Source organism: Vidua macroura, chromosome 27 (assembly GCF_024509145.1).
Source record: "Vidua macroura isolate BioBank_ID:100142 chromosome 27, ASM2450914v1, whole genome shotgun sequence".
NCBI classification, from domain to species: Eukaryota; Metazoa; Chordata; class Aves; order Passeriformes; family Viduidae; genus Vidua; species Vidua macroura.
In genome coordinates, this window is record NC_071597.1 from 4,063,139 (window position 1) to 4,089,508 (window position 26,370).

General features: G+C 55.3%; 3 protein-coding genes and 3 gene segments (V, D, J or C); all 6 read right to left on the reverse strand.

The window, feature by feature from the left end:
• The window catches only part of LOC128819568 (M1-specific T cell receptor alpha chain-like), a 235,618-nt gene extending 218,658 nt beyond the window's left edge, over nt 1-16,960 (reverse strand). The window contains exons 1-2 of the mRNA XM_053999827.1: nt 16,796-16,960; nt 15,572-15,863 (exon numbers count right to left, since the gene is read on the reverse strand). Of these exons, the coding sequence (XP_053855802.1) occupies nt 15,572-15,863; nt 16,796-16,844 (341 nt within the window). The 5' untranslated portion in view covers nt 16,845-16,960. The remainder of the gene's footprint in view (nt 1-15,571; nt 15,864-16,795) is intronic.
• Nucleotides 297-1,573, reverse strand: LOC128819593 (Ig heavy chain V region 6.96-like). The segment is given in 2 exon segments: nt 297-1,228; nt 1,516-1,573. Coding segments are annotated over 2 exon segments (396 nt in total).
• Nucleotides 9,601-10,652, reverse strand: LOC128819577 (T cell receptor alpha variable 4-like). The segment is given in 2 exon segments: nt 9,601-10,182; nt 10,601-10,652. Coding segments are annotated over 2 exon segments (558 nt in total).
• Nucleotides 16,961-18,206: 1,246 nt separating the features above from the next.
• Nucleotides 18,207-19,573, reverse strand: LOC128819663 (translation initiation factor IF-2-like). Its single transcript, XM_053999900.1, has 2 exons — nt 19,442-19,573; nt 18,207-18,946 (listed from the first exon to the last, which is right to left on the reverse strand). The coding sequence occupies exons 1-2, from the start codon at nt 19,491-19,493 to the stop codon at nt 18,207-18,209; spliced, it is 792 nt and encodes a 263-aa protein (XP_053855875.1). The 5' UTR covers nt 19,494-19,573.
• Nucleotides 19,574-21,813: 2,240 nt separating this feature from the next.
• Nucleotides 21,814-23,341, reverse strand: LOC128819572 (alanine and proline-rich secreted protein Apa-like). The gene is given in 3 exon segments (XM_053999834.1): nt 21,814-22,410; nt 22,412-22,704; nt 23,203-23,341. Coding segments are annotated over 3 exon segments (654 nt in total). The 5' UTR covers nt 23,255-23,341; the 3' UTR covers nt 21,814-22,101.
• A 627-nt stretch (nt 23,342-23,968) lies between these two features.
• Nucleotides 23,969-25,404, reverse strand: LOC128819587 (T cell receptor alpha variable 1-2-like). The segment is given in 2 exon segments: nt 23,969-24,374; nt 25,235-25,404. Coding segments are annotated over 2 exon segments (432 nt in total).
• Between the last annotated feature and the right edge of the window lie 966 nt (nt 25,405-26,370).

The window sequence follows — 26,370 nt, forward strand, 5'->3', positions numbered from 1 at the left end:
CCTCACCTCTGCAAGCTCCCAGGACCAATGAGACCCCGTTTCCCTGACCCCAGGCACAGCCCACTCACTGACTCTCCCTTTGCATGGGCTGGGATCCACGTGAACATGCAGGAGAGGAGAAGGGGACAAAGCTGATGCAGTTCAGGCACACCCCAAGTGTCTCTCTCCCACTGGGGTCCCTCCAGGGAGCAGTAATAGAGTGCACTGTCCTCCAGCTCCAGCCCACTGATGGTCAGTGTCCCAGAGCTCTCATCAGCCCAGCAGGAAAGCTTCCTGTGGGCAGAAGGGGCTGTGTGGCTGTAGGAGCTTCCACGGCCCTGACACCACAGCAGTACTGCAGGGGTTCACCAGGACACTGCCAATACCAGGCCACGTAAATATAGGAGGCTTTGGAGCTGTAAGTGGAACGGAGGGTCCCAGTGCTCCCTGCTGGCCACTACACTGCACAGCTTGTTGCTTGGATCTCATCACCTTGAAATGCACCTGAAAGAAAAGCAGGCCATTAAATCGCTGCTTTGCTCTCACTGGTGCAAGGAGATGGCCCCAAAAGGGTCACAGGAAGCTGGCAAAGGTGTTGCCAAAGCCCAGGTGCTTTGCGTGCTCCACTTAAGAAGGGGACCAAGGAAGGCTGAGTGGGACTGGAGCCAGGCAGTCACCAGGCTGATTGGATGACAGAAAAACCTTGAACCTCCTCTACAGAATAGAACATTGCAATTGGGACTCAGGAGAAGGAAAGCCTCAGTGTTGGGAAAGGAGCTCTTGGTGAAAGACCAGGATCACTGGTGCTGCGTGGGGACGGCACCTCATTTCTTAAGAACAGCCCTGAACCACTTTGGAATTCACCATCTCCAAATTTCGTGGGTGCTGAGCCAGACCCGAGCTGATTTGTGTTAAAGCCCAGCTGGGTTTCCTGTTGCTGTGTGAACAGCACAGAAGTACCGGGCAGAGTCGCGGGGCTGCAGGGTCAGCAGGGAGAGATAAACCTCAGACCGGAAATTGTCCCGGGAAATCTTGGCCCGGCCCTGCACTGACTGGTCAAAATAAAAAACTCTCGGATTGTAACTAATAATGGACACCCACTCCAGCCGGCCTCCGGGGGACTGACGGTACCACCAAAATCCATAATCCTTAAAGGTGAAGCCGGATCCTCGGCAGGAGAGGGTGACGGAGTCCCCGGACGGTCGCAGCCCTCCGCCCGCCTCCTGCAGCCTCAGCTGTGCCCAGAGCCCTGCGGAGGGAGAGCGCGGGAATCGGGCAGGGCACGACCACAGACCGAGGGCGTTGTCCCGGTGTCCCCGGCCCGGCACACCCACAGCCGCCAGCCTTGGCTAACAGCCCCTGTCCCTGAGTCTGCCCCAGACTTTGCCCGTGTTCCCTACCGTACCTCTGTTCCTGTCCTTTCCCCAGCTTCTGTCCTTGTCCCTGTCCTTGTTGGTGCTCCTGCTCCTGCCTGTCCCTGTCGCTGTCCCTCGTTCCCCCGGCCCGGGCTCGCCGCCCTCCCCGCCCGGCTCTCACCTGCCGGCCACAAGACCAAGGCCAAGGCGAGCAGCCACGGCCCCGGCCCGGCCAACATCGCTGCCGGCCCCGGCCCCGCGGCAGCCGCACAGGAGCCGAGCGGAGCCGCGCTCGGGCCGCTCCCGCCCGGCCCCGCCTCGCCGGGGCAGCGCCAGCGCCTCTGCCCGCCCCGACACACCCGGCCCGGGCCCCGGGTGTCGCAGGACAAGGGGCGGACTCAGGAGAACGGGGGCTCGGCGAGCGACGCTGGCAGCTGCGTAGGCAGGGGAGCAGAGGCGCCCCGGGAGATGAAGGCTGCTGTTCCGGGGCTACCAGCGCGCCTCCATCGCGGTCCCGGTTTCTTGCTCTGGGAGCCCTTTCAAAAATGTCGACTCCTCAGTACTTCTAAGAAAACCCTGCCAACATTGTAAATACTGCAAGAGTATAGAACATCAGCAGGCTGGGAATCTGTGCAGTCTTGTGTGTCCTGAGTGGTGGGGTTTCCATCATCACCTCACACATAATATTTCCTAACTTCCTATCACCTTTCCTGGGATGTTAATAAAACGATTCTCTATTCTGAGAGATTCATGCAATACCTTCTAGCTTTAGAGAGATCTAGCATCCCCTGGGGAAAAATGTCATGCATCAGGGAGAGTCTTCAGGAATTAAAGGAAGGGAAATAGTCTGGAGAAAGGAGGCTCTCAATAACCTTTGAATGATCATGGTTCGTTGGGGAGGTACCTGAGAACTGCTGGAGAAAAGCAAATGTCACTGCTATCTGCAAGAAGGACAAAAAAGAGGACCCAGGGAGCTTCCCTCAAGCCCTGAGATGCTGATGGAGCACCTATCCTGGCACATGAAGGACAAGAATGTTTGCAGGACTCACCAAGGGGAACTCGCACTTGACCGAGTTGATAATGAACTTCTCTGCTGAAATGATTGGCTTTGGGGGTGAAGGCAGAGCAGTGTGTATTGTTTATCTTGACTTCAGGAAGGCTTTCAACACTGTCCTTCAAAATAAGGTTCTCCTAAGAGAAGCAGATGAAGTCTCAGCTGGGTGAGTAGATGGTGATCTGGACAGAACAGTGGACAGACAGAGGATCCCTAAGAGTTGTGGTCAGTGGCATGAGGTCTAGTTGGAAGTCAGTTTCTAGCAAGGCACCCCAGGGCAACCTCAGTGTTGGGTCCAGCCCTGTTTAGCATCTCTAGCCATGATCTGGAAGATGGAAATAAAGATGAACCCCAGCAAATTCTTTAACGAACCAAGAGTAGTAGAAGGGGCTGCTACACAGCAGGGTTGTGCTGCCACCCAGAGGGACCTCAGCAGGCTGGAGAAATGGAACCTGAGGCAGCTCAAAAAGCTTGCTAATTTTCAGTGGGATAAAGTTAATCTTTTTTTTTACAGTATTGCTGATGGCACAGGCAGGGGGATGTTTTAGCTGTTGCTCAATAGTGCTCACAGATCATCAAGGCCTTCTCTAATTTGCATACTGCCCCAACAGTGAGTAGGCTTGGGATGGACAAGATGCTGTGAGGATAAACAACCAGGAAAGGTGATGCCAAATTAGCAAAGGATTTTTCCATACAGTAATACATCATTTTCATAACTAAGACTCAGAGAAAGAAGGAGGAAAAGGACTTTTTGGAGTTACGGCATATGGCACCCAGTATAGCCTCACAGTGTGAGAATAACCAAGCACCAGTGCAGGTTGTCCAGGCCCCTTGTGGAGTCTCATGCTTGAAGAAAGTCACAAACTGTTTGGTTATGGCCTGAGGGAAGTGGAGCCTATGGAGAAGTCAGGCTAGAGCAGGTTGATTCTGAAGGAGCCATATGAGACATGTAGGAATTGACCCCTTTCCCACTGGCCCTATGCCTTTTGGACAGAAGAGGGAGAGAAATCATGAATGCAGGATTGAAGGCAAACATGAGATGAAGTGAGGCTTCGGCAGGACAAGGTGTTTTAAAGCTTTTTTATGTTGTTGTCACTCACAATTCTACTCTGTCTAAATTTGGCAATAAACTAGAATCCTGGCAGGGTGCACTTAAATTAAACAAGGAACACCTGCCCTTGATCTGACTCCTTGGTAACACACCTGAGACCCATCAACTCCAGGCTCCTGGTAGCTCTAACCTTCCCTACATCTAACACACCCTGTGCCAGGCCCCAGAAAGTTTGAGTTACTGCTCAGCTGGGTTTCCTGTTGCTGTGTGAATGGCACAGAAGTACCGGGCAGAGTCGCTGGGGTGCAGAGCCCCCAAAACCAGAGATGACTGAGACTGGTAATTGTCCCGTGAGGCTGTGGCCCGACCCTGCACTGCTGCTCCGTACATCTTTACACTGCCTGCCCTGCTGATAAAGGACACCCACTCCAGCCGGCCTCCGGGGGACTTACGGTACCACTGAATATGATAACCATCAAAGGTGAATCCAGATCCTCGGCAGGAGAGGGTGACGGAGTCCCCTGGCGCTCGCAGCCCTCCGCCCGCCTCCTGCAGCCTCAGCTGTGCCCAGAGCCCTGCGGAGGGAGAGCGCAGGAATCGGGCAGGGCGCGACCTCGGACCGAGGGCGTTGTCCCGGTGTCCCGGGAAAAGCTTAATTGGAATTTTGGTGCCCACACCCTTGCGGAGAGAGAGCGCAGGCACCGTGTGCACTGCACCCGGAGCCCGAGGCTGTTCCTCTGCTGTCCCAGTGGCCCTGGCCCAAACACAGCCACATCCCCACCTCGCTTCTCAGGGAAAAACGCCTGTGCCCGGGGTCATGCCCTGCGAGCCCTCCCGGGACTGAATCTGATGCAGACATTGCGGCCGAACCCGCGGGCAGAGTCTGCCCCTGTCCCTTCCTCTGTCCCTGCTCCTGCTGCTGCAAGTACCCAAGCCCCTGTCTCTGCACCTTCCCTTGACCCTGCCTGTCGCTGTCCCTCGTTCCCCCGGCCCGGGCTCGCCGCCCTCCCCGCCCGGCTCTCACCTGCCGGCCACAAGGCCAAGGCCAAGGCGAGCAGCCACGGCCCCGGCCCGGCCAACATCGCTGCCGGCCCCGGCCCCGCGGCAGCCGCACAGGAGCCGAGCGGAGCCGCGCTCGGGCCGCTCCCGCCCGGCCCCGCCTCGCCGGGGCAGCGCCGCCGCCTCTGCCCGCCCCGACACACCCGGCCCGGGCCCCGGGGCCGCGGCCCCGCCGGGCGGGACGCGGTGGTTGCTTGTGGGCAAAGTCTGGAAACGACTCCCCCCACTCCTACTCTCTTGTCCTACTACACTGCTTCCCTCTACACCTCAGAACTCCCCACTGCACCCCCACAGGCCCAGGATCGTTCTTCCCACGTCGTGCAACCTATTCTTACCGGTTTTTCCTGCTGGGCTGTACGGCTGTCCTGTGGACGACTAGTGACATCAGGCTATGCCTGCTGTGGCTTCCACTTAGGGGAAACAGGAGAGGAACAATGGGACATGGTTGTAGGGAGATGGTGGGGCTGCACAGACCTGCTTGAGCTCTCAGAAGCAACGTCTCCTTGTCATCCTTCCTAGGGTGGGAAATAATCCCAGAAACATTAGAGTCTGCAAATTAGAACTGCTGTGAATTCACAAACCCCAACTTTCCCCACATTTTTCCTTCCAGTATCTTTGTTGCTCCTGCGTGACCCACCTTCACCCCATGCTATGCTGCAGTCAGAGTCCTCTCACTCCTTTGGTATCCATCTGAGTTGTGGACCTAAAAGCTGAGGGTTGATAAAGAGAAACCAGTCAAATTTCCAGGGCCCTCGGTGTCTTTTTCTGTTGTTCTATCAAGGACACAAGAAGGTATCCCTCAGGTCCCTGCAGTATGGTGGTGCCCAGTGTACTGCAGGTAAAGTTTCCTGATGGGAAAATCTCTTATGACCAACAGGACTACCGTGGCTCCAGGACTTCCCCTCATAGAATAGGCCAAGCTGAGTTCTACTTTGGCCCTTGGATGCTTAAACAAACTTGCCTTTGAGTTTCCAACTCTACCAAACACTGAGCCAAATCCAGAAAAAACTCTCATCATGATCATCATCTTCATTTTTGTCTTCAGTCAGTTTTCATTATCTGATGATCTCAAGGCATTGTATTAAATATACAGAACCTCTTGCCTCACAGACTGCAGTGCTGTTGGTTGCTTAGGTATTTCATAGTTTTAGTAGCTTTTCTCTTCATTAGTATTTTCCAAAGTAGCAGACTTGATGCTGGCTGGATATGGGAGGATCTCATCATTTAACCATGTGCAGCACAGAGAAGGTTACCCTGCCCAGTGCTGAAGCCATTAAGGTAAAAGCTGCTTTTGTCTTTGGCTGCTTTTCAAAGAGGAGCAAGATTAGGGTCTGTGATCCATTGGGTTCTTGTGTCAAGGGCTAGGGCTTGCCAGGAGCAAAGCAGAGACATGGATGCCCTGGCTCTGCCCACAGCTTGGTCAAGGCTTTGGACAGGATGACCCAGCAGCACTGGATCCTGCAGTGTCAGCTCCCTGGAAGTGCAGGTAAGGGTTGAAACTGCAATTGGATGTTACGTCCAGATATGTTGATTGTTTCCTTGAGGGATGTTCTGTATAAGGAAGTAAGAAAAATAATGTTTCAGCTCATCTGCAAAGAGTCCCATGTCCTGCCTGAGTCACTGCTCTGAATACCTCTGCATAGATGGAGACTTTGAGAAAAATAGGCAGGAGTTGGGATGGGAAAAGTTGGAAAGGCTGATATAAGAAGGAGAGGATCACTTCAGGCATGAAAACACAGATGAGGCTGGAGGATGTAGAGCCTCACCCCTCCTGTGCTGTTGGTGACACAGATTTTGTACGAACGGAAATTTGGCTTCACTTAAGGTGGAGCCTCAGACCGCAGTAATAAATCGCAGTGTCCTGAAGAGAGACTCCTGCTATTTCTAAGGGGGCTGTGTTATTTTTGTAGACCACCATAGAGAATCGGCCTCTGCGGTACTTGTCATTCCCTGTGGTTTTTTGTGCTTGCAGGAGAAATGTCAGAGTACTTCCCGGGAACTGGCGGTACCAGAAGAAGTTCAGACTGGTGACACTCTCCTCAGTGGTGGACTGGCAAGGAAGAACCACTTGCTGTCCAACTTTGACTAGCACCTCAGAGAAGAATTGCTTCAGGGCATCACCTCCAACAAGACCTGCAACACAGGCATAAATGTGTCTGCAGAGAAGTTTGCTTCCTTCTCTCACTTGCTCTGTGTTTAAAACTGCCCCAATCTGCTGTCTTTCCAAAGAAATTGAAAATTCAGATATCTACATCCATCCCCATTCTATATTTCTCCCTGACCTCATGCTCTTGTTGGTAGACACCTCTAAATAACTTACTAAAAATCATGAGATACAGCAGGAAGGACACGAATACACCCACCTGACTGGATTAGCAGGACATACGCTGGCACAGCCATGGTGAAGATCATTTTTCCCAGCTCAAGAATCCTTTTCCTTCACGAGACTCTCAGCACACAGCAGAACACTCGTGGTAGCACAATGAAAAGGCACCACCCTGCAGAGAGAGTGCTGTGCATGTGTGACACAGTCACACTTCTGCAGTGTGGAGGGTTGGAATGAGGCCTGTACCCTTTTGCCTTTTCTTGTCTCCACAGCAGAGAGTGGACAGTCTCAGTGGCTTCCTGTATTTTTCCTTGGGCTTCCTTCTCTGTTCATAGCATTTACTGTGTGAGGAAACCTCTCTGCCTCGCTGCAGAGTGTCTGCTTTTGTGTGCTCCTTGATGGTGGGCAGGCTTCTAAAAGCACAGCAGCTCCTCAGAACTGCCTCAGAACATTCAGGGCTCTGGGAAACACAGGTGTCATGTTCTTTTCAAAGAGTTTTGGGTTTCTATTCGTTTAGCCTCTGATATTTTGAGAGCAGTTGTTCAGTGTTTCTCCACACATGATGACTAAGGAGACAAGGGAGGAAGTTGATTGGTGGGGAAAGAGTATTTTAATGGGTGAACACATAATTTTCTAAAATAGGGTGATGGAGTCCTGGTTCCAATGGGTTGGCTTAGTGCTGGCTGGGGGAGAGTAAACTGAGGGCATGGTGAGGAGGAGGTATCTGCAGTCCCATCCACAGTGCAGTTCTATACCTGCGCAAGGTGTAAGGGCAGGACTTGGAGCTTTCCAGCCACTGATGGCATAGTGAAAAGGAAAGGGACTGAGATGGGGACAGAGACAGGAGGCAAAACCCTGGTGTGTGGATCTGGTGAGCAGAGAAGTGTCAAAGAACAGCTCCTGAGCAGCACCTCTCTCCCTCTCCAGCCTCCTGGCAAATCCCAAGCTTTTGCTCTTTCTCATTTTGGTGCATACTCTGACTAAAATAGAGAGATAGATCTTCACTGCTGGGCATCTGATTCTGCAGCAGTGTACTTTTTATCAGCCAAGGCTGCAAGGTGAGGGTGGCCCTGTAAATCAAAGACCCTCAGCTGAAATCTGCACAGGTGGTAAACATCCCCTGGCCAAAGCAGCCCCTGTTCTTTGAGGACCCAGCGATGCTCAGAAGGTGCCCAGGCTCACTGGTCCCTGATGACCCACAGGAACAGTGATTTCAGTGCAAGGTGCAGACGTTTGTGACAGACTGCCCAGCCAATGTGAGCACTTTGAAAGCTACAGTGGGAAGGAGCTAGTGCCTGTGGGAGGGCAGTAAGGTACTCATGTTTCCCTCTTTGGACACAAGGGTATTGTCCTGCACCTGAGGAGGAACAACCCCACACACCAGTATGTGCTGGGAACTGCCCAGTTGTTAAGCAGATTCGAAGAAAACAGCCCGGGGGGTTCTGCTGGATACCATGGTGACAGTGAGCTAGGAATGCTCCTTTGCCTCCAAGAAGGAGCTCATAAGGGAAACTCTATCCTTTTGTATTCTCTGGCACTTGGGACAGCAGCTATGCCTTGTGCTGGTGAGGAACAGAGACGAGACTTCCAGCTATGGGATTGCACTCCAAATACTCTCACACCGAATTAAGCTAAGAATCCAAACTGTTATGAAGACATCCTCGTTGGGGCCTGAAATCAGCAGGAAAGCTGAGATTTGCAGGAGCAGGCTAGAGATGGCTGAAAATAGAGCAGGTTGCATTTCAGTTGTGGGCAGATCTCTGCCAGGTTTGATCAGTTCAGCTGTACTGAATCTCCTTCTGGTCCTGGCTGCTTCGTGGAGCTTGTGGGCAGAGCAGCAGAGAGAGTCCCTGCTTTGAGCAGCACGTTCCCTTGTGAGGAGGGACACACAAACACACACATGCTCATGGGACTCACGTCACTCATGCAAAAATCTGCACCCAAAACCACTTGCAGAAATCTAGCATGCAGAGAAGTCCAGGTGAGGAAACACATGCAGAAACACAGCAAACTGTGCACTCAACTGGAGACACCCTGGGGGCAGCCCCATCAGGGATGCTGGAGCATTCTGGAGAAGGGCAAGGCTCCAAATGGGCTAATGGTGTTGTTTGAAGACTGCACAGATGGGAGGTGAATTGAGAGCTTTGAAGGAAACATTGTATTTGAGGAGTCAGTGATCATGGCTGATACATTTCTGCTCTGTTGGGCCGTGTACTGAAGATCTGGGAAGCCCCTACAGTGCCCTGTGCCAGCCTGTGTGTGGGCATCGTGGCAGAAACAGCATGTAAGGAGAAAATGTGAGTTAGTTAGTTAGTTTGTTTGTTTGTTTATGTTTTTTTGTTATACCGAATAGAAGGGGCCAGGGTGTAGGAGGGAAGCAGAAGCTCTTTCTGGTTGGGGTCTGTGAGAGTGTCTTTGGAAAATCCACCAGGGTCTGTATAATGCAGTATGAATGCAGGATTCCTAGCATCTGAAAGAATACAATGTTTAATTGCTATCTATAATCCCGGTTTTATTCTGTGTTACTAATACAGCCCCTTTATAAAGACATTTGCTACCAGACCTATGTTTCTGAGATCAGGGAGGGACCCTGCACCCCTTCTTTCCTAATGACACCTCCCTGGTACAGAAAAGGAACAGAAAAAAAAAGCCACCAGAATATCCCTGATACAGTTTTAGGTGGGATATAGTCAAAACCTGGAATCAGCCACTTCTTGCCTCTCATCCTGTCACATTTAAAAAAAAAAAAAAACAAAAAAAAAAAAACAAAGGTCTTCATACAGAAAGCCAAACCCCAGTCCATGGTATTAGCTGGAATGTTTTGCATTCAAGGTGAATTGGTCAGAAAATGATCACCTCCACAAGGTGCCGGGGCCGATGCCGGTGCTGGTGTCAGTGCAGGTGTCGGTGCCGGTGCCGGTGCCGGTGGCGGCAGCGCCCCGGGATCCCGGGCCGAGCGGGGCGAGGCGGCCCCGGCGGGCGGAGCGGCAGCGCCCCCTGCTGGCCCCGGCCGGCCCCGCCCGCGGCGGTTCGTGCCCGGCCGCAGCCCCGGCTCCTCTGCCCGTGGCCCCCAGCGCGCAGTAATACACGGCCGCGTCCCCGCGCCGGGGCCGCCCGAGCCACAGCGCGCTCCAGCGCCGGTCTGCCGACACCCGCAGCTGGCCCGAACTGTCCGGCAGCTCTTTGGACTCTTTCATAGTGAGTGCGAGGAGTTCAGGTCCCCGGCCCGGGAGATGACGATACCACTGGATCCAGTCACTGGTCTGGATTTTGGGATGTGAGCAGGTGATGTTGATGCCGATGCCCTCGGTGGTCTCCAGTGACGCCTCCTGCTGTACCTGGGCTCTGGCCACAGCCCCTGTCACGGGGAAAAGAAGAATCAGTTTTCTTTTACAGAAAATGCCACGCAGGGGGAGATGGGAGCGGGCGACGGATCAGAGCAAACTGGGATATGTTCTGGTAATAAAGTATGAAGAGCTAATTTCACTGAGAGTGTTTGTCTGAGGACAAGAATCTATGACGGGTGTTTTGAGGAAAAATCAGAACGAAATTACAAAAATACACCAGCTGGGAGGGAGAGAGGGATACAGACATGGAGTAAAAAAAGGCAAACTGGGAAGCAATAAATTCACGGAGGGAAGAAAGTATGACGGCAAAGGAGGGAACAGAGGGTAAATAAGAACCGAAAAGGAGCAGGAGGATAAGAGATGAATCTTGGGCTAGGCGGTCTCACGTAGCCCCCGAACCAGACGCCCCCGGCCGCCAACGCAACGCACCGAGCAGCACCGCGGCCAGCGCCGCCAGCCCCGCGCCCCGACAGCGCCGCATGCCGCCGCTCCGCCGGCCGAGCCTCGCTGTGCCCCTCAGCCCCGGCTCTGCTGCGCCCGTGCCGCCTCCTCTGCAACGCCGCCAGCTCCGCCCCGGCCGCCCTCAGCCCCCGCCTCTCTCGGCACCAGCACAATCAGCGACACAAGGACCTTGGGCACGGCCAGGCACAAGAGACAGCTGTGTCCCATCGCACACAGCAGCGACACCGCTTGGGAAGCAGATCCAGCCCGCACCCACCTGCAGCGGGCAGCTGCCGGCCCCACTCGGCTGCACTCAGGCTGTTTGTGAGCCTGGGAAGCTGCTGCTCTCTGCTGTTCAGGGCCAGAGCAGTGCTCGCTGTCCCTGGCAGAGGCAGCAAATTCCCTCCCGCTGAGGGACACACACGGACAGAGCCAGGGCCCTGCTCAGCACGGTGGAGCCATAGACAAATCCGTGCTTCCCGTGGCTCCATGCAAACGGGGCTGCTCCAAGAGCACACGAGGCAGGAACATACAACCAGCCCTGGGCTCTGCTGGGGACATGTGGGGCCAGAAGCAGCAGGGCTGGAGTGTGGTAGGACAAGGTCCCAGGCAAGCACAGGGGGTATTTTTCTTTTCTCAGAGACTGAGCAATGCAGAAATGAGTCAAAGTATTCTGAGGCACTTCCCCAAGGGAAATGCTCAAATGAACGCAGTCCAAAACCATCAGAGCAGTGTACACACATGTGGATGGAAATTCAGGTGATTATCAGGGTGAGATCAGGGTCCCTTCCCCAAGCTCAGCCTTGCCCTGACACATCCCCTCCCTGCCCTGGCTTGTTGCACAGCCGAGGAAGCTCCCTGCAGCAGGGTGTCTTGCAGAGCACAGAGGTACAAGGCACTGTCAGAGAGCTCCACTTCCTCCAGCTGCAGGACACTGTATTTGCCCGTGGTGTTCAGGTGCGTGCTGATACGGCCGCTGTGCCTGGGGCCACTCCCTGCTTGATAGGAGACCAGCTGTGGGGCTTGGCCTTTCCGCAGCTGGTACCAGAGCAAGGCAGTAAAATATTTGGTCTGGTATTTGCAGGTGGTGTGGAAGGGCTGTCCCTGCTTCACCGTGACTGCTCCATCTTCCTGGGTGACCGTGTCCTGCCCCGTGGCGCCTGGAAGAGAGGCAGTGTCAGCAGCTCCACAGGCAAGGACTACACGCAGGCAAAAGAGAATGGTGCAAAACCCTGGTGGAGAAATCTCGCTGCCCTGCAGCGCAGACTTCAGGTGTGCAGATGGACAGGTGATAGTGAATGTGGGCAGGATTTCAGAGCTCTCAGCACAGCAGGACCCTGACAAGAGATGGGCTGTTTCCCTGCTCCTACTTCTGCTGCTCAGAAGACATGGGAACAGCCTACATTTTGTGTGCTCAAGCAGGCTGAGGAACCCATCGAGATACAGCAAAAGGATTCATCCTGCTTCCCCATCCCTGTGACTCATCCTTGTCACCTCTGAGGGTTCATCAATCTCTGAGTACACACAATGGTGATCTTGGAAAGAGGGAGCCCTGGTTGTGCTGGCAGCCCAGAGAACTCTGGAAGCAGTGGCAGAGCTAGGTCAGCCTGGAATCAGAATGGGAAGCCCTATTAATAAAATGAAATTAAAAAACAGAGAGGTACCTGGGGCAGGTTTGACAGGACCTGGGAATTTACATTAAAATAGGAAGAATGTGGGATTGCAGAGACAGCTGAGATCTCCTGAGATGACTGCAAAGGGATCAGAGGAGAGAGCAGCACAGGGAGATGGACTGAATGTGGGAGAAAAGACAGAGAGGGGGTCTAAAATTTCTCTCTTCCCTTTTTCCTTTACAAATGAAAGAACTACTTCAGCAAGCACTTGCAAAACCACAAAGAGGAGCAGATTTTTCTCAGGCTTTCCCCTCTAACCACTGATATTTCCCTATAAGGTCCTGATAAGACTGTTGAGGATTTCCTGCGGATAAGAAGAAGAAGAGAAGAGAAGAAGGGTGCATTTGGGAAAAGGCAGGACTTACCCAGGATCTGGTTCAGGAAGACGGTGAGGATGAGATATGCGAGGTGCATACCGAGAGCAAGCTGCGTGTTTGCTGAGTGCAGAAGAGTCCGAAAGCCACGTGGCAGCCCCGAGAGAACAGAGCTTTGTTCCTTTGTCCTTTGTTCCTCACTTTCCCTGTTCCTTGTTCTTCCCTTGGAAAGGAAAAAGGACGGGATGTGAGCCTTGGAGAACCAGACACTCTCACCTTTCACATGCCCTGGCTGTGGTCTCTGCTGAACTTGCTCAGCCCAAGGAGTTCCTGAAGATGCTGAAAGGCTCCTGTCCCCACAGGAAATGGGGTGTCTAGAACAAGTCTCGGGGGAGAAACCTCCTGTGGAGCTCGGTCTTTCACATGTCTCCCTCCAACACTTGCAGCATTGCTAAATTGTGGCATCTGCTGTTTGGGGTCCCTGAGGAGTTAATAACGTGAAGGAGACGGGACCAATAAGTTTCAGGGGGTAGGTGAGTGTGACAGAGCCCTGTAGTGATTTAAAATGCTCCTCTACTCCAACTAATGTATTGTTTTCCCTCCCAAATGTTTCACTATTTCCGAAGGGTACTGAATCCTCTCTCACGGGTGTTTTTGGATACCCGAGGGTTACAATAAAACTTAGCAAAGTGAATTCCAGCTTTGGATGGGATTCAGAGTACGCCTTCCTGAGCCGGCCACGTGGGAAAAGGGGCAGTTGATTTACTTGCAGTATGGAACAGAGACATTCCTGCAGCGACAGAGATGGAGATTTCCTTGTCACCTCAGAAAGCCCCACTTCAAATCCCTCTTATGCCATCTGACCCGCTGTGATGACAACACTCCATTACTTGGATCATGTGTGCCTGTGGGTGCAGCTGCTTGGTCAGTTCCCAGGCCAGGTGCTCTCCAGGAGCATCTCTTTGCTTTGCAAAGCAGGCTGAGAGCAGCAGCAGGCGTGGCCGGAGGGCGAGAGGCGCTGGCAGAGGCGCAGGCGGCAGCAGTTTGGTGTGAGGCGGCGGCGGGCTCGGGAGCGAGGGGAGGCCGGGCTGTGTGTGGCGAGTGTGCGAGCGCAGGCTGCAGGCGGGTTGTGAGGCGTGTGCGGGGCCGTGCGGGGCTGTGCGGGGTCGGTGCGTGCGGGCTCGGGGCAGAGGAAGGAGCTGCGGGGCAAAGCGGGGCCCGGCGGGCCGAGCGGCAGCGCCCCCTGCTGGCCCCGGCCGGCCCCGCCCGCGGCGGTTCGTGCCCGGCCGCAGCCCCGGCTCCTCTGCCCGTGGCCCCCAGCGCGCAGTAATACACGGCCGCGTCCCCGCGCCGGGGCCGCCCGAGCCACAGCGCGCTCCAGCGCCGGTCTGCCGACACCCGCAGCTGGCCCGCAATGGCCGGCACATCCTTGGAGCTTCTAGCAGTGAGGGCGAGGAATTCGGGTGCTCGGCCCGGCAGATGACGGTACCACTGGATCCAATCGTTGGTCTGGATTTTGGGATGTGAGCAGCTGATGTTGATGCCGATGTCCTCAGTGGTCTCCAGGAGTGGCTCCTGCTGTACCTGGGCTCTGCCTGAAGGCACTGCCGGGGAAAGAATGTGGTGAAACTTCAAATTCTACTTTACCACACTGCACCGATCAAATCCCGCAGAAATAGTCAGGAACGTACAGAGATGATCAGAAATACTGTACTGAGGGGATATCACGATAGGCAAGAATGGAAGTGTCCATTATTGCTTTGTGGAGAGATGAATCGGTGAATGCCAGTAAGAACGGTGCAATCACTAGGGAACGGGTGGATGTGGGAGAAAGCACTAAAAGAAAAGAAGAAAAATTAGAAGGGCTAAGGACTGACTTTAATAAAGAAGGAGAGGAATGGAATACTTGTGCAGGGTTGGACATTGAATAAAATCAGGACAGTTCTGAGGGACGACGGGATGGAGAAAAGGGAGGGATGAACGGGAGAACAGCTCTCCGGAAGAGGTCTGTGAAAAAGCCAGACAGGACGGCAGCCTGCGAGGACCTGCGGGATCACCCCATCCCCAGACCGTGGCCCCCCTTCGGCACCGCCACGCACCGAGCAGCAGCACGGCCAGCGCCGCCAGCCCCGCGCCCCGACACCGCCGCATGCCGCCGCTCCGCCGGCCGAGCCTCGCTGCGCCCCTCAGCCCCGGCTCTGCTGCGCCCGTGCCGCCTCCTCTGCAACGCCGCCAGCTCCGCCCCGGCCGCCCTCAGCCCCCGCCTCTCTCGGCACCAGCACAATCAGCGACACAAGGACCTTGGGCACGGCCAGGCACAAGAGACAGCTGTGTCCCATCGCACACAGCAGCGACACCGCTTGGGAAGCAGATCCAGCCCGCACCCACCTGCAGCGGGCAGCTGCCGGCCCCACTCGGCTGCACTCAGGCTGTTTGTGAGCCTGGGAAGCTGCTGCTCTCTGCTGTTCAGGGCCAGAGCAGTGCTCGCTGTCCCTGGCAGAGGCAGCAAATTCCCTCCCGCTGAGGGACACACACGGACAGAGCCAGGGCCCTGCTCAGCACGGTGGAGCCATAGACAAATCCGTGCTTCCCGTGGCTCCATGCAAACGGGGCTGCTCCAAGAGCACACAAGGCAGGAACACACAACCAGCCCTGGGCTCTGCTGGGGACATGTGGGGACAGAAGGCTGGAGTGTGGCAGGGCAAAGTCCCAGGCAAGCAGAGCGGATAATTTTCTTTCTGTAGACACTGCACAATGCAGAAATGAGTCAAAGTATTCTGAGACACTTCTCCAAGCGAACTGCAAGAATGAACGCAGTCCAAAACCATCCGAGCAGTGTACACACATGTGGATGGAAATTCAGGTGAGCATCAGGGTGAGATCAGGGTCCCTTCCCCGAGCTCAGCCTTGCCCTGACACATCCCCTCCCTGCCCTGGCTTGTTGCACAGCCGAGGAAGCTCCCTGCAGCAGGGTGTCTTGCAGAGCACAGAGGTACAAGGCACTGTCAGAGAGCTCCACTTCCTCCAGCTGCAGGACACTGTATTTGCCCGTGGTGTTCAGGTGCGTGCTGATACGGCCGCTGTGCCTGGGGCCACTCCCTGATTGATAGGAGACCAGCTGTGGGGCTTGGCCTTTCCGCAGCTGGTACCAGAGTAAGCCATTAAAATTACTGCTCTGGTATTTGCAGGTGGTGTGGAAGGGCTGTCCCTGCTTCACCGTGACTGCTCCATCTTCCTGAGTGACCGTGTCCTGCCCCGTGGTGCCTGGAAGAAAGTGATGGTGAGCAGCTCCACAGGCAAGGACTATGGTAAGCAAATCGAAGTGCATGGAAAACCTTGGCGAAGAAAGCTCCCTGCCTTGTAGCAGAATTGAGAGATTTTGGGCATGACTATAGAGCTGTTTGCTCTGCATCACCCAAAGGAGAGCTAGACTGTGGCTATGCTCCTCTCCTACTTCTGAGAAGACCCATGAAGAGCCTGTATTGCCAGAACTTTGTGTGCTGGAAACAGCTCCCCTCCAGCTGCCTGAGGCGCCCACCGAGGTACAGCAGAAAGGTTCATCCTGCTTCCCCATCCCTGTCACCTCTGAAGGCTCCTTGATCCCTGAGTACACACAACGCTGGGAGTGGAAAGAGGGAGCCCTGGTTGTGCTGACAGCCCAGAGAACACTGGAAGCAGTGGCAGAGCTGGGTCAGCCTGGAAGCAGAAGGAGACACCCTGATAATGTCAGTGACCTGAGAACTTTGAGATACCCGTGGCAGGTTTAACGGGATCCTGGAATGTACATTTCAATGGGAAGAATGTGGGACTGTAGAGAAGCTGAGATCTCCTGATGTGGCAAGCACATTTCTCTCTCTCTCAGGATTTTTATTGAGGCGCACAGAGGGAAATGTGCTTGCCACATCCTGAGGTGCCAGCACTTGGATCAGAAGAGAGAGGCAGATGCAGATGCATTGATGGCGAGAGAAAAGACAGAGAAGGGGTTGGAGGTTGCTCTTCCTTCCCTTTTCCTTTACAAACCGAAGAGCTTCTTGAGCAAATACTTAGAAAACCACAAAGAAGAACGGATTTTTCTCATCCACTTCCATCTATTCCCTGATATTTCCCTATAAGGTCCTGCTTAGGGTGTTGAGGGTTTCCTGTGGGAAGAGAGAAGAAGAAGAGGAGGAGGGACTTGGGGAAAAGGCAGGACTTACCCAGGAGCTGGGCCAGGAAGACGGTGAGGATGAGATATGCGAGGTGCATGCCGAGAGCAAGCTGCGTGTTTGCTGAGTGCGGAAGAGTCCGAAAGCCACGTGGCAGCCCCGAGAGAACAGAGCTGCCGGGAGCGACTCTCGGCGGGAGCAAAGGAAGCAGCGGCGGGAGCAGGCAGAGCAACGAGCTGTCCTTGCAGTGCCTGAGATGCTCCTTGTGCGTTTCTCGCTCCTCCAGCAGCAGCCCCCGAGGCTCCCTCAGCCATTGGCCCTGTGAGCATTCCGTGCCTCTGGGGCCTCGCTCATGGCAAGGGGCTGTTCCCGCTCAGCTCGCAGTGGAGTCCTCACCTCCGCAGCTGCAATGGCCAGCTCTGCTGCACAGCCAGGCCAGGCCACTTGGGAGCTCGGGAGCTTCTTCCCCACTGAGGTTTCTCACCTTCCCGAGCTGTCCTCAGCTCTGTCAGGGCACTGCTAATCCCCAAATCCTGACGACTTTTGGACATCTCCGAGGCTGGAGACTGCACAGATTCGCAAGCATTCCCTGGTTTGTGCTCCCTAATCCCATAAGACCTCCTGAAACCTCCTTTATCCTCCTGTTCCTCTTGTCCCTTCTTGCCACTGGCAAGGCTCAGCCTGAGCCACTTCACAGCAGTTTCCTAATAGCCCATCAATTAGAAGCTGGAGAGCTCTGAGCTCCCTCCTTCTCTCCTTTATCACCTACTGCCAGATGGGTGTCATTGTGTGCTTTGTCCTCACTTTCCCTGTTCCTTGTTCTTCCCTTGGAAAGGAAAATGGACGTGATGTGAGCCTTAGAGAACCAGACACTCTCACCTTTCCCATGCCCTGACTGTGGCCTCTGCTGAACGTGGTCAGCCCAAGGAGCTCCTCTAGATGCTGAAAGGCTCCTGTCCCCAAAGGAAATGGGGTCTCTCGAACATGAGGAGAGAAACCTCATGTGGAGCTGAGTCTTTCAAGTGTCTCCCTCTTAACACTTGCAGCATTGCTAGATCCTGGCATTTGTACTTCTGGATGCTTGACAGGTTCCTAACGTGAAGGGAAAGGACCAATTAGTTTAAGGGGGTGGGGGGTGCAAACGAGCACTTCGATGATTTGAAATGCTCCTCTACTCCTACCGATTTATTGTTTTCCTTCCCGGATGTTCTACTGTTTCAGGAAGGTGCTGAATGCTCATCCATGAGTGTTTGGGGAAAAGTGAGGATGGGAATGAAACCTGTAGAGAAGTGAATTCCAGGCTCAGGTGGGATTGAAAGCACACCTGATTTACACATGCAGGTGAGAATGCTGCTTCTTATTCACCTGGCAGTATGGAACAGAGACATTTCTGCAGCGACAGAGATGGAGATTCCTTTGTCACCTCAGAAAGGCTCACTGCAAACGCCTCTCATGCCATGACCTACTGAGGTGACAGCACTCCATGAATTAGCCCCTGTGCGCCTGTGGGTGCAGCTGCTTGCTCAGTTCCCAGGCCAGGTGCTCTCCAGGAGCATGTCTTTGCTTTGCAAAGCAGGCTGAGAGCAGCAGCAGGCGTGGCCGGAGGGCGAGAGGCGCTGGCAGAGGCGCAGGCGGCAGCAGTTTGGTGTGAGGCGGCGGCGGGCTCGGGAGCGAGGGGAGGCCGGGCTGTGTGTGGCGAGTGTGCGAGCGCAGGCTGCAGGCGGGTTGTGAGGCGTGTGCGGGGCCGTGCGGGGCTGTGCGGGGTCGGTGCGTGCGGGCTCGGGGCAGAGGAAGGAGCTGCGGGGCAAAGCGGGGCCCGGCGGGCCGAGCGGCAGCGCCCCCTGCTGGCCCCGGCCGGCCCCGCCCGCGGCGGTTCGTGCCCGGCCGCAGCCCCGGCTCCTCTGCCCGTGGCCCCCAGCGCGCAGTAATACACGGCCGCGTCCCCGCGCCGGGGCCGCCCGAGCCACAGCGCACTCGAACGCCGGTCTGCCGACACCCGCAGCTGGCCCGCAATGGCCGGCACATCCTTGGAGCTTCTAGCAGTGAGGGCGAGGAATTCGGGTGCTCGGCCCGGCAGATGACGGTACCACTGGATCCAATCGTTGGTCTGGATTTTGGGATGTGAGCAGCTGATGTTGATGCCGATGTCCTCAGTGGTCTCTAGGAGTGGCTCCTGCTGTACCTGGGCTCTGCCTGAAGGCACTGCCGGGGAAAGAATGTGGTGAAACTTCAAATTCTACTTTACCACACTGCACACATCAAATCCCGCAGAAATAGTCAGGAACGTACAGAGATGATCAGAAAAACAGTACCGAGGGGATATCACGATAGGCAAGAATGGAAGTGTCCATTATTGCTTTGTGGAGAGATGAATCAGTGAATGCCAGTAAGAACGGTGCAGTCACTAGGGAACGGGTGGATGTGGGAGAAAGCACTAAAAGAAAAGAAGAAAAATTAGAAGGGCTAAGGACTGACTTTAATAAAGAAGGAGAGGAATGGAATGCTTGTGCAGGGTTGGACATTGAATAAAATCAGGACAGTTCTGAGGGACGACGGGATGGAGAAAAGGGAGGGATGAACGGGAGAACAGCTCTCCGGAAGAGGTCTGTGAAAAAGCCAGACAGGACGGCAGCCTGCGAGGACCTGCGGGATCACCCCATCCCCAGACCGTGGCCCCCCTTCGGCACCCCCGCGCACCGAGCAGCAGCACGGCCAGCGCCGCCAGCCCCGCGCCCCGACACCGCCGCATGCCGCCGCTCCGCCGGCCGAGCCTCGCTGTGCCCCTCAGCCCCGGCTCTGCTGCGCCCGTGCCGCCTCCTCTGCAACGCCGCCAGCTCCGCCCCGGGCCACAGCCCTGCGCCGGCGCTGCTCGGGCTCTCGCCGACTCCTGGCCGGGAACGGAGGGGAGGCGAGCGCGCTGGGAGTGGGGCGGCGCTCGGGTCTCTGCACGTCCGAAGCAGCGGGGTCGGAAGAGGGGATCAGTGAATCAGGCTGGTATCTTGGAGCTGAGGATTGACAGGCCCTGGGTTTCCTTCGCTCCCATCATCTGTTCACTCACATCTCCCCTTTGCTGTCATGTTGGGCACTCCCGAATTGTCCTTCAAGGCACTGGAAAGAAATCCACTCACATGGATACAGGAGCTGGGCATAAAGCCTCAGCCTTTCTCCATGTCCACGAAACCAACCTCATGCAGCATAGGGGAGAGCAGCTGTGCCCTGGCCTGGAGAGACCTGTCCGTGTGTCCGTGTATCCATGTGCCTGTGTGCCTGCATGTGTCTGAGCACTCCCAGGGCTGAGGCACTCCCAACATCTCAAACAGAATTAAGCTAAAAATCGAAACTTGGGTGAACCCATCCTTGTTGGGGCTGGCAACTGGCAGTAGCAGAACGTGATTGTTTAGAGCAGCTGGAAAAGGAGGGCTCAGGAAGCAGGGACTCCATTTCAATGCCTCTTCCCTGGACAAATCTCCTGCACGCTGCTACATCATTGCTCATCTGTACCCGGGATCCTTCTGAGTCTGTTAACCCGGTGAGTCTGAAGTCCCTTCTCTTTCTCTTACCAAATGATCCATTAGACAAATATCTCAGCAGAGGTTGTTTTCTTCTGTGCTCAGTCCACTCTCATGGCAAAGATATTTGGGGGACATTGTGTAATTGAGAAAAGCTGAAAGGTGGCTGCAGGGGCTCTTCCTTGAGAAATTAGGAGAGAGACTCCCTGGGCCAGGCTGCTATTTGCAGGACAAAGAAAAAAGCTCCTTGCCAAGGCTCCAGCTCCCAACTCAGGAGTGGCCTTGGTTGCTCCTTTTCACCCTTGTGATCTGTTTCTTGTCTGCTCCCTCTCCCAGGTGCACTTTTGACTTTGAGACATGTCCTGCTACACCCTGTGCTGGCCATGCCGGACCTGCCAGCCCCACCCCGCTGGCCAAGAGCTGCCATGAGCCCTGTGTCAGGCAGTGCCAGGACTCCACCGTCGTCATTGAGCCCTCCCCTGTGGTGGTGACCCTGCCTGGCCCCATCCTCAGCTCCTTCCCACAGAACACCGTGGTGGGATCCTCCACCTCAGCTGCTGTTGGCAGCATCCTCAGCTGTGACCGAGTGCCCATCAGCTCTGGGGGCTGTGACCCCTCTGGCATTTCCAGGTGCTACAATGGCAGAAGGTCCCTCCCCTGAAGAAGATGCTGGGAAAGCCCCGTGGTGACGGCTCAGGTTACTCAGAACATGGTGCTGGGCCAAGGATGGACATTTCTGAGTGTTGGTATCAGGAGAGCTGGAAGGCTTTGCCTTCCCCTTTTCTTTGTTTGCTTTGTCTCCCCTTGGCAGAAAGGTGTCACCAAGTGCAGCCTGGTGGGGACCATCAGTGTGGTCTCCCTGTCTGGGGCAGGTAGACAGGCAGCGTGTGGGAACCTCTCCACTGCCAAGGAGGACGGACTGTCAGATGGGCCCGGGCTGGCAGCACTGCTGTTGTGCACTTGCAGTCAGTTTCTCTCTGTCTTTGTGACTCATTAAATCTCTCTGCTGCATTCAGGCCTGGTCTCTCTGCAATCATTCCCCCCCTGCAGATGCTCTCCAAGCAGTCGAAGTAAAAGGGAGCCTACCAAGGGTGGGGCCCCAGAAGACCTGCTGTTTACAACCAGAGGAGTGCTGGTGGGATATGTGGTGGCTGGAGGCTGTTTTGGGCACAGCAACTATGAAATGTTAAGGTTTTCAATAGGATTTAAAGGAAGGGAAATCAACAAAACCTGTACTGTGGACCTCCAGAGGGTGGACTGTGGCTTGTTCAGGATACTGATTTGGAATGTCCCTTGTGAAGCAGCCCCTTAAAAGAAAGGGGCCCTGCAAGACTGGATATACTTAATGAAAGCAATCTTGAATGCACAGGAGCAGCCTGGCCCTACGTGCCAAAAGATGAGGAGGTGGAGGAGAAGACCTGCCTGGTTGAGAAGGGAGCATTCCCAAGAACTCAGGGAATAAAAAGAATGTGTCTCACTATTGGAAAAAGGGCAGGCAGCTCAGGAAGAGTTGAAGGATGTCATTAGGTCATGCAGAAAGAAAAGTAGAGAGGACAAAGCTCAGTTCGAACTTGATTTGGCCAATTCTGTAAGGGGTAATAAAGAGTGTTTTTACAAATACATAAACGAGGACCGAGGACAATCACCGTTCTTCACTGGACACCTATTCAGCTAAGAGGAGGGAACGGCTGAGGTGCTTAACACCTTCTTTGCCTCAGTCTTCAGGAGTGGGATTGATGATCATCAGGACAACTGGGCTCCTGATCTAGGAGACAGGGAAGGTAAGCAGCACGGAACTCCTGTTATCCAGACGGAAGAACTTAAAGATTTACTAAGCGACGTAGATGCTCACAAGCCTTTGGGATTGGATGGGATTCGTGCTAGGGAGATCAGGCAGCTGGGGCCCATTAAACCAGTGCTGAGAAGAGGGGCTGAGGGAGGCCGGAGACTGCAAGCTGGTCGGTGACTCGGTGCCGGTGCTGGTGTCAGTGCAGGTGTCGGTGGCGGTGCCGGTGCCGGTGGCGGCAGCGCCCCGGGATCCCGGGCCGAGCGGGGCGAGGCGGCCCCGGCGGGCGGAGCGGCAGCGCCCCCTGCTGGCCCCGGCCGGCCCCGCCCGCGGCGGTTCGTGCCCGGCCGCAGCCCCGGCTCCTCTGCCCGTGGCCCCCAGCGCGCAGTAATACACGGCCGCGTCCCCGCGCCGGGGCCGCCCGAGCCACAGCGCGCTCCAGCGCCGGTCTGCCGACACCCGCAGCTGGCCCGCAATGGCCGGCACATCCTTGGAGCCTCTAGCAGTGAGGGCGAGGAATTCGAGAGCTCGGCTCGGCAGCTGCCGGTACCACTGGATCAAATCGTAGCTCTGGATTTTGGGATGTGAGCAGGTGATATTGATGCCGATGCCCTCGGGGGTCTCCAGGAGTGGCTCCTGCTGTACCTGGGCTCTGCCTGAAGGCACTGCCGGGGAAAGAAAGTGGTGAAACTTCAAATTCTACATTACCCCACTGCACCGATCAAATCCCGCAGAAACAGTTAGTAACGTTCAGAGATGATCAGAAAAACTGTACCGAGGGGATATCACGATAAGCAAGAATGGAAGTATCCATTATTGCTTTGTGGAGAGATGAATCGGTGCATGCCGGTAAGAGCGGTGCAGTCACTAGAGAATGGGAGGATGTGGGAGAGAGCACTAAAAGAAAAGAAGAAAAATGAGAAGGGCTAAGAACTGACATTATAATTAATAAAGAAGGAGAGTTATGGAATGCTTGTGCGGGTTGGACATTGAATAAAATCAGGATAGTTCTGAGGGACTACGGGATGGAGAAGAGGGAAGGATGAACGGGAGAACAACTCTCCGGAAGAGGTCTGTGAAAAAGCCAGACAGGACGGCAGCCTGCGAGGACCTGCGGGATCACCCCATCCCATACCGCCAGCCCCTTCGGCACCCCCACGCACCGAGCAGCAGCACGGCCAGCGCCGCCAGCCCCGCGCCCCGACACCGCCGCATGCCGCCGCTCCGCCGGCCGAGCCTCGCTGTGCCCCTCAGCCCCGGCTCTGCTGCGCCCGTGCCGCCTCCTCTGCAACGCCGCCAGCTCCGCCCCGGCCGCCCTCAGCCCCCGCCTCTCTCGGCACCAGCACAATCAGCGACACAAGGACCTTGGGCACGGCCAGGCACAAGAGACAGCTGTGTCCCATCGCACACAGCAGCGACACCGCTTGGGAAGCAGATCCAGCCCGCACCCACCTGCAGCGGGCAGCTGCCGGCCCCACTCGGCTGCACTCAGGCTGTTTGTGAGCCTGGGAAGCTGCTGCTCTCTGCTGTTCAGGGCCAGAGCGGTGCTCGCTGTCCCTGGCAGAGGCAGCAAATTCCCTCCCGCTGAGGGACACACACGGACAGAGCCAGGGCCCTGCTCAGCACGGTGGAGCCATAGACAAATCCGTGCTTCCCGTGGCTCCATGCAAACGGGGCTGCTCCAAGAGCACACAAGGCAGGAACACACAACCAGCCCTGGCCTCTGCTGAGGACATGTGGGGCCAAAAGCAGCAGGGCTGGAGTGTGGCAGGACAAGGTCCCAGGCAAGCACAGGGGGTATTTTTCTTTTCTCAGACACTGCACAATGCAGAAATGAGTCAAAGTATTCTGAAACACTTCTCCAAGGGAAATGCTCAAATGAACGCAGTCCAAAACCATCCGAGCAGTGTACACACATGTGGATGGAACTTCAGGTGAGCATCAGGGTGAGATCAGGGTCCATTCCCCAAGCTCAGCCTTGCCCTGACACATCCCCTCCCTGCCCTGGCTTGTTGCACAGCCGAGGAAGCTCCCTGCAGCAGGGTGTCTTGCAGAGCACAGAGGTACAAGGCACTGTCAGAGAGCTCCACTTCCTCCAGCTGCAGGACACTGTATTTGCCCGTGGTGTTCAGGTGCGTGCTGATACGGCCGCTGTGCCTGGGGCCACTCCCTGTTTGATAGGAGACCAGCTGTGGGGCTTGGCCTCTCTGCAGCTGGTAGCAGAGCAATCCCCTGAAAATACTGCTCTGGTATTTGCAGGTGGTGTGGAAGGGCTGTCCCTGCTTCACAGTGACTGCTCCATCTTCCTGGGTGACCGTGTCCTGCCCCGTGGCACCTGGAAGAACGTCAATTTCAGCACTTCCCCGGGGAATTACTATGGAAAGCTAAATGATGTGGATACAAAACCCTGGTGGAGAAAGCTCCCTGCCTTGTAGCCGAGTTCGAAAAGATTCTGGGCAGGAGTTCAGAGCTCTTTGCTCTGCATCACCCAAAGGAGAGCTGGGCTGTGTCTCTGCTATTATTCATCCTGCACAGAGGGGCCGGGAACAACCTGGCATGCCTGAACTTTGCGAGCTGGAAACAGCTCCCCTCCAGCTGCCTGAGGCACCCACCGAGGTACAGCAGAAAGGTTCATCCTGCTTCCCCATCCCTGTCAACTCTGAAGGCTCCTCGGTCCCTGAGTACACACAACGCTTGGGAGTGGAACGAGGGAGCCCTGGTTGTGCTGACAGCCCAGAGAACACTGGAAGCAGTGGCAGAGCTGGGTCAGCCTGGAAGCAGAAGGAGACACCCTGATAATGTCAGTGACCTGAGAACTTTGAGATACCTGTGGCAGGTTTAACGGGATCCTGGAATGTACATTTCAATGGGAAGAATGTGGGACTGTAGAGAAGCTGAGATCTCCTGAGGTGCCAGCACTTGGATCAGAAGAGAGAGGCAGATGCAGATGCATTGATGGCGAGAGAAAAGACAGAGAAGGGGTTGGAGGTTTCTCTTCCTTCCCTTTTCCTTTACAAACCGAAGAGCTTCTTGAGCAAATACTTAGAAAACCACAAAGAGGAACGGATTTTTCTCATCCATTTCCATCTATTCCCTGGTATTTCCCTATAAGGTCTTGATTAGCGTGTTGAGGGTTTCCTGTGGGAAGAGAGAAGAAGAAGAAGAGGAGAGCCTTGGAGAAAAGGCAGGACTTACCCAGGAGCTGGGCCAGGAAGACGGTGAGGATGAGATATGCGAGGTGCATGCCGAGAGCAAGCTGCGTGTTTGCTGAGTGCGGAAGAGTCCGAAAGCCACGTGGCAGCCCCGAGAGAACAGAGCTGCCGGGAGCGACTCTCGGCGGGAGCAAAGGAAGCAGCGGCGGGAGCAGGCAGAGCAATGAGCTGTCCTTGCAGTGCCTGAGATGCTCCTTGTGCGTTTCTTGCTCCTCCAGCAGCAGCCCCCGAGGCTCCCTCAGCCACTGGCCCTGTGAGCATTCCGTGCCTCTGGGGCCTCGCTCATGGCAAGGGGCTGTTCCCGCTCAGCTCGCAGTGGAGTCCTCACCTCCGCAGCTGCAATGGCCAGCTCTGCTGCACAGCCAGGCCTGGCCACTTGGGAGCTCGGGGGCTTTTTCCCCACTGAGGTTTCTCACATTCCCGAGGTGTCCTCAGCTCTGTCAGGGCACTGCTAATCCCCAAATCCTGACGACTTTTGGACATCTCCGTGGCTGGAGACTGCACAGATTCACAAGCATTCCCTGGTTTGTGCTCCCTAATCCCATAAGACCTCCTCAAACCTCCTTTATCCTCCTGTTCCTCTTGTCCCTTCTTGCCACTGGCAAGGCTCAGCCTGAGCCACTTCACAGCAGTTTCCTAATGGCCCATCAATTAGAAGCTGGAGAGCTCTGAGCTCCCTCCTTCTCTCCTTTATCACCTACTGCCAGATGGGTGTCATTGTGTGCTTTGTCCTCACTTTCCCTGTTCCTTGTTCTTCCCTTGGAAAGGAAAACGGACGTGATGTGAGCCTTAGAGAACCAGACACTCTCACCTTTCCCATGCCCCCTGACTGTGGCCTCTGCTGAACGTAGTCAGCCCAAGGAGCTCCTCTAGATGCTGAAAGACTCCTGTCCCCAAAGGAAATGGGGTGTCTCGAACAAGTGTCTGGAGAGAAACCTCATGTGGAGCTGAGTCTTTCAAGTGTCTCCCTCTTAACACTTGCAGCATTGCTAGATCCTGGCATTTGTACTTCTGGATGCTTGACAGGTTCCTAACGTGAAGGGAATGGACCAATTAGTTTAAGGGGGTGGGGGGTGCAAACGAGCACTTCGATGATTTGAAATGCTCCTCTACTCCCAC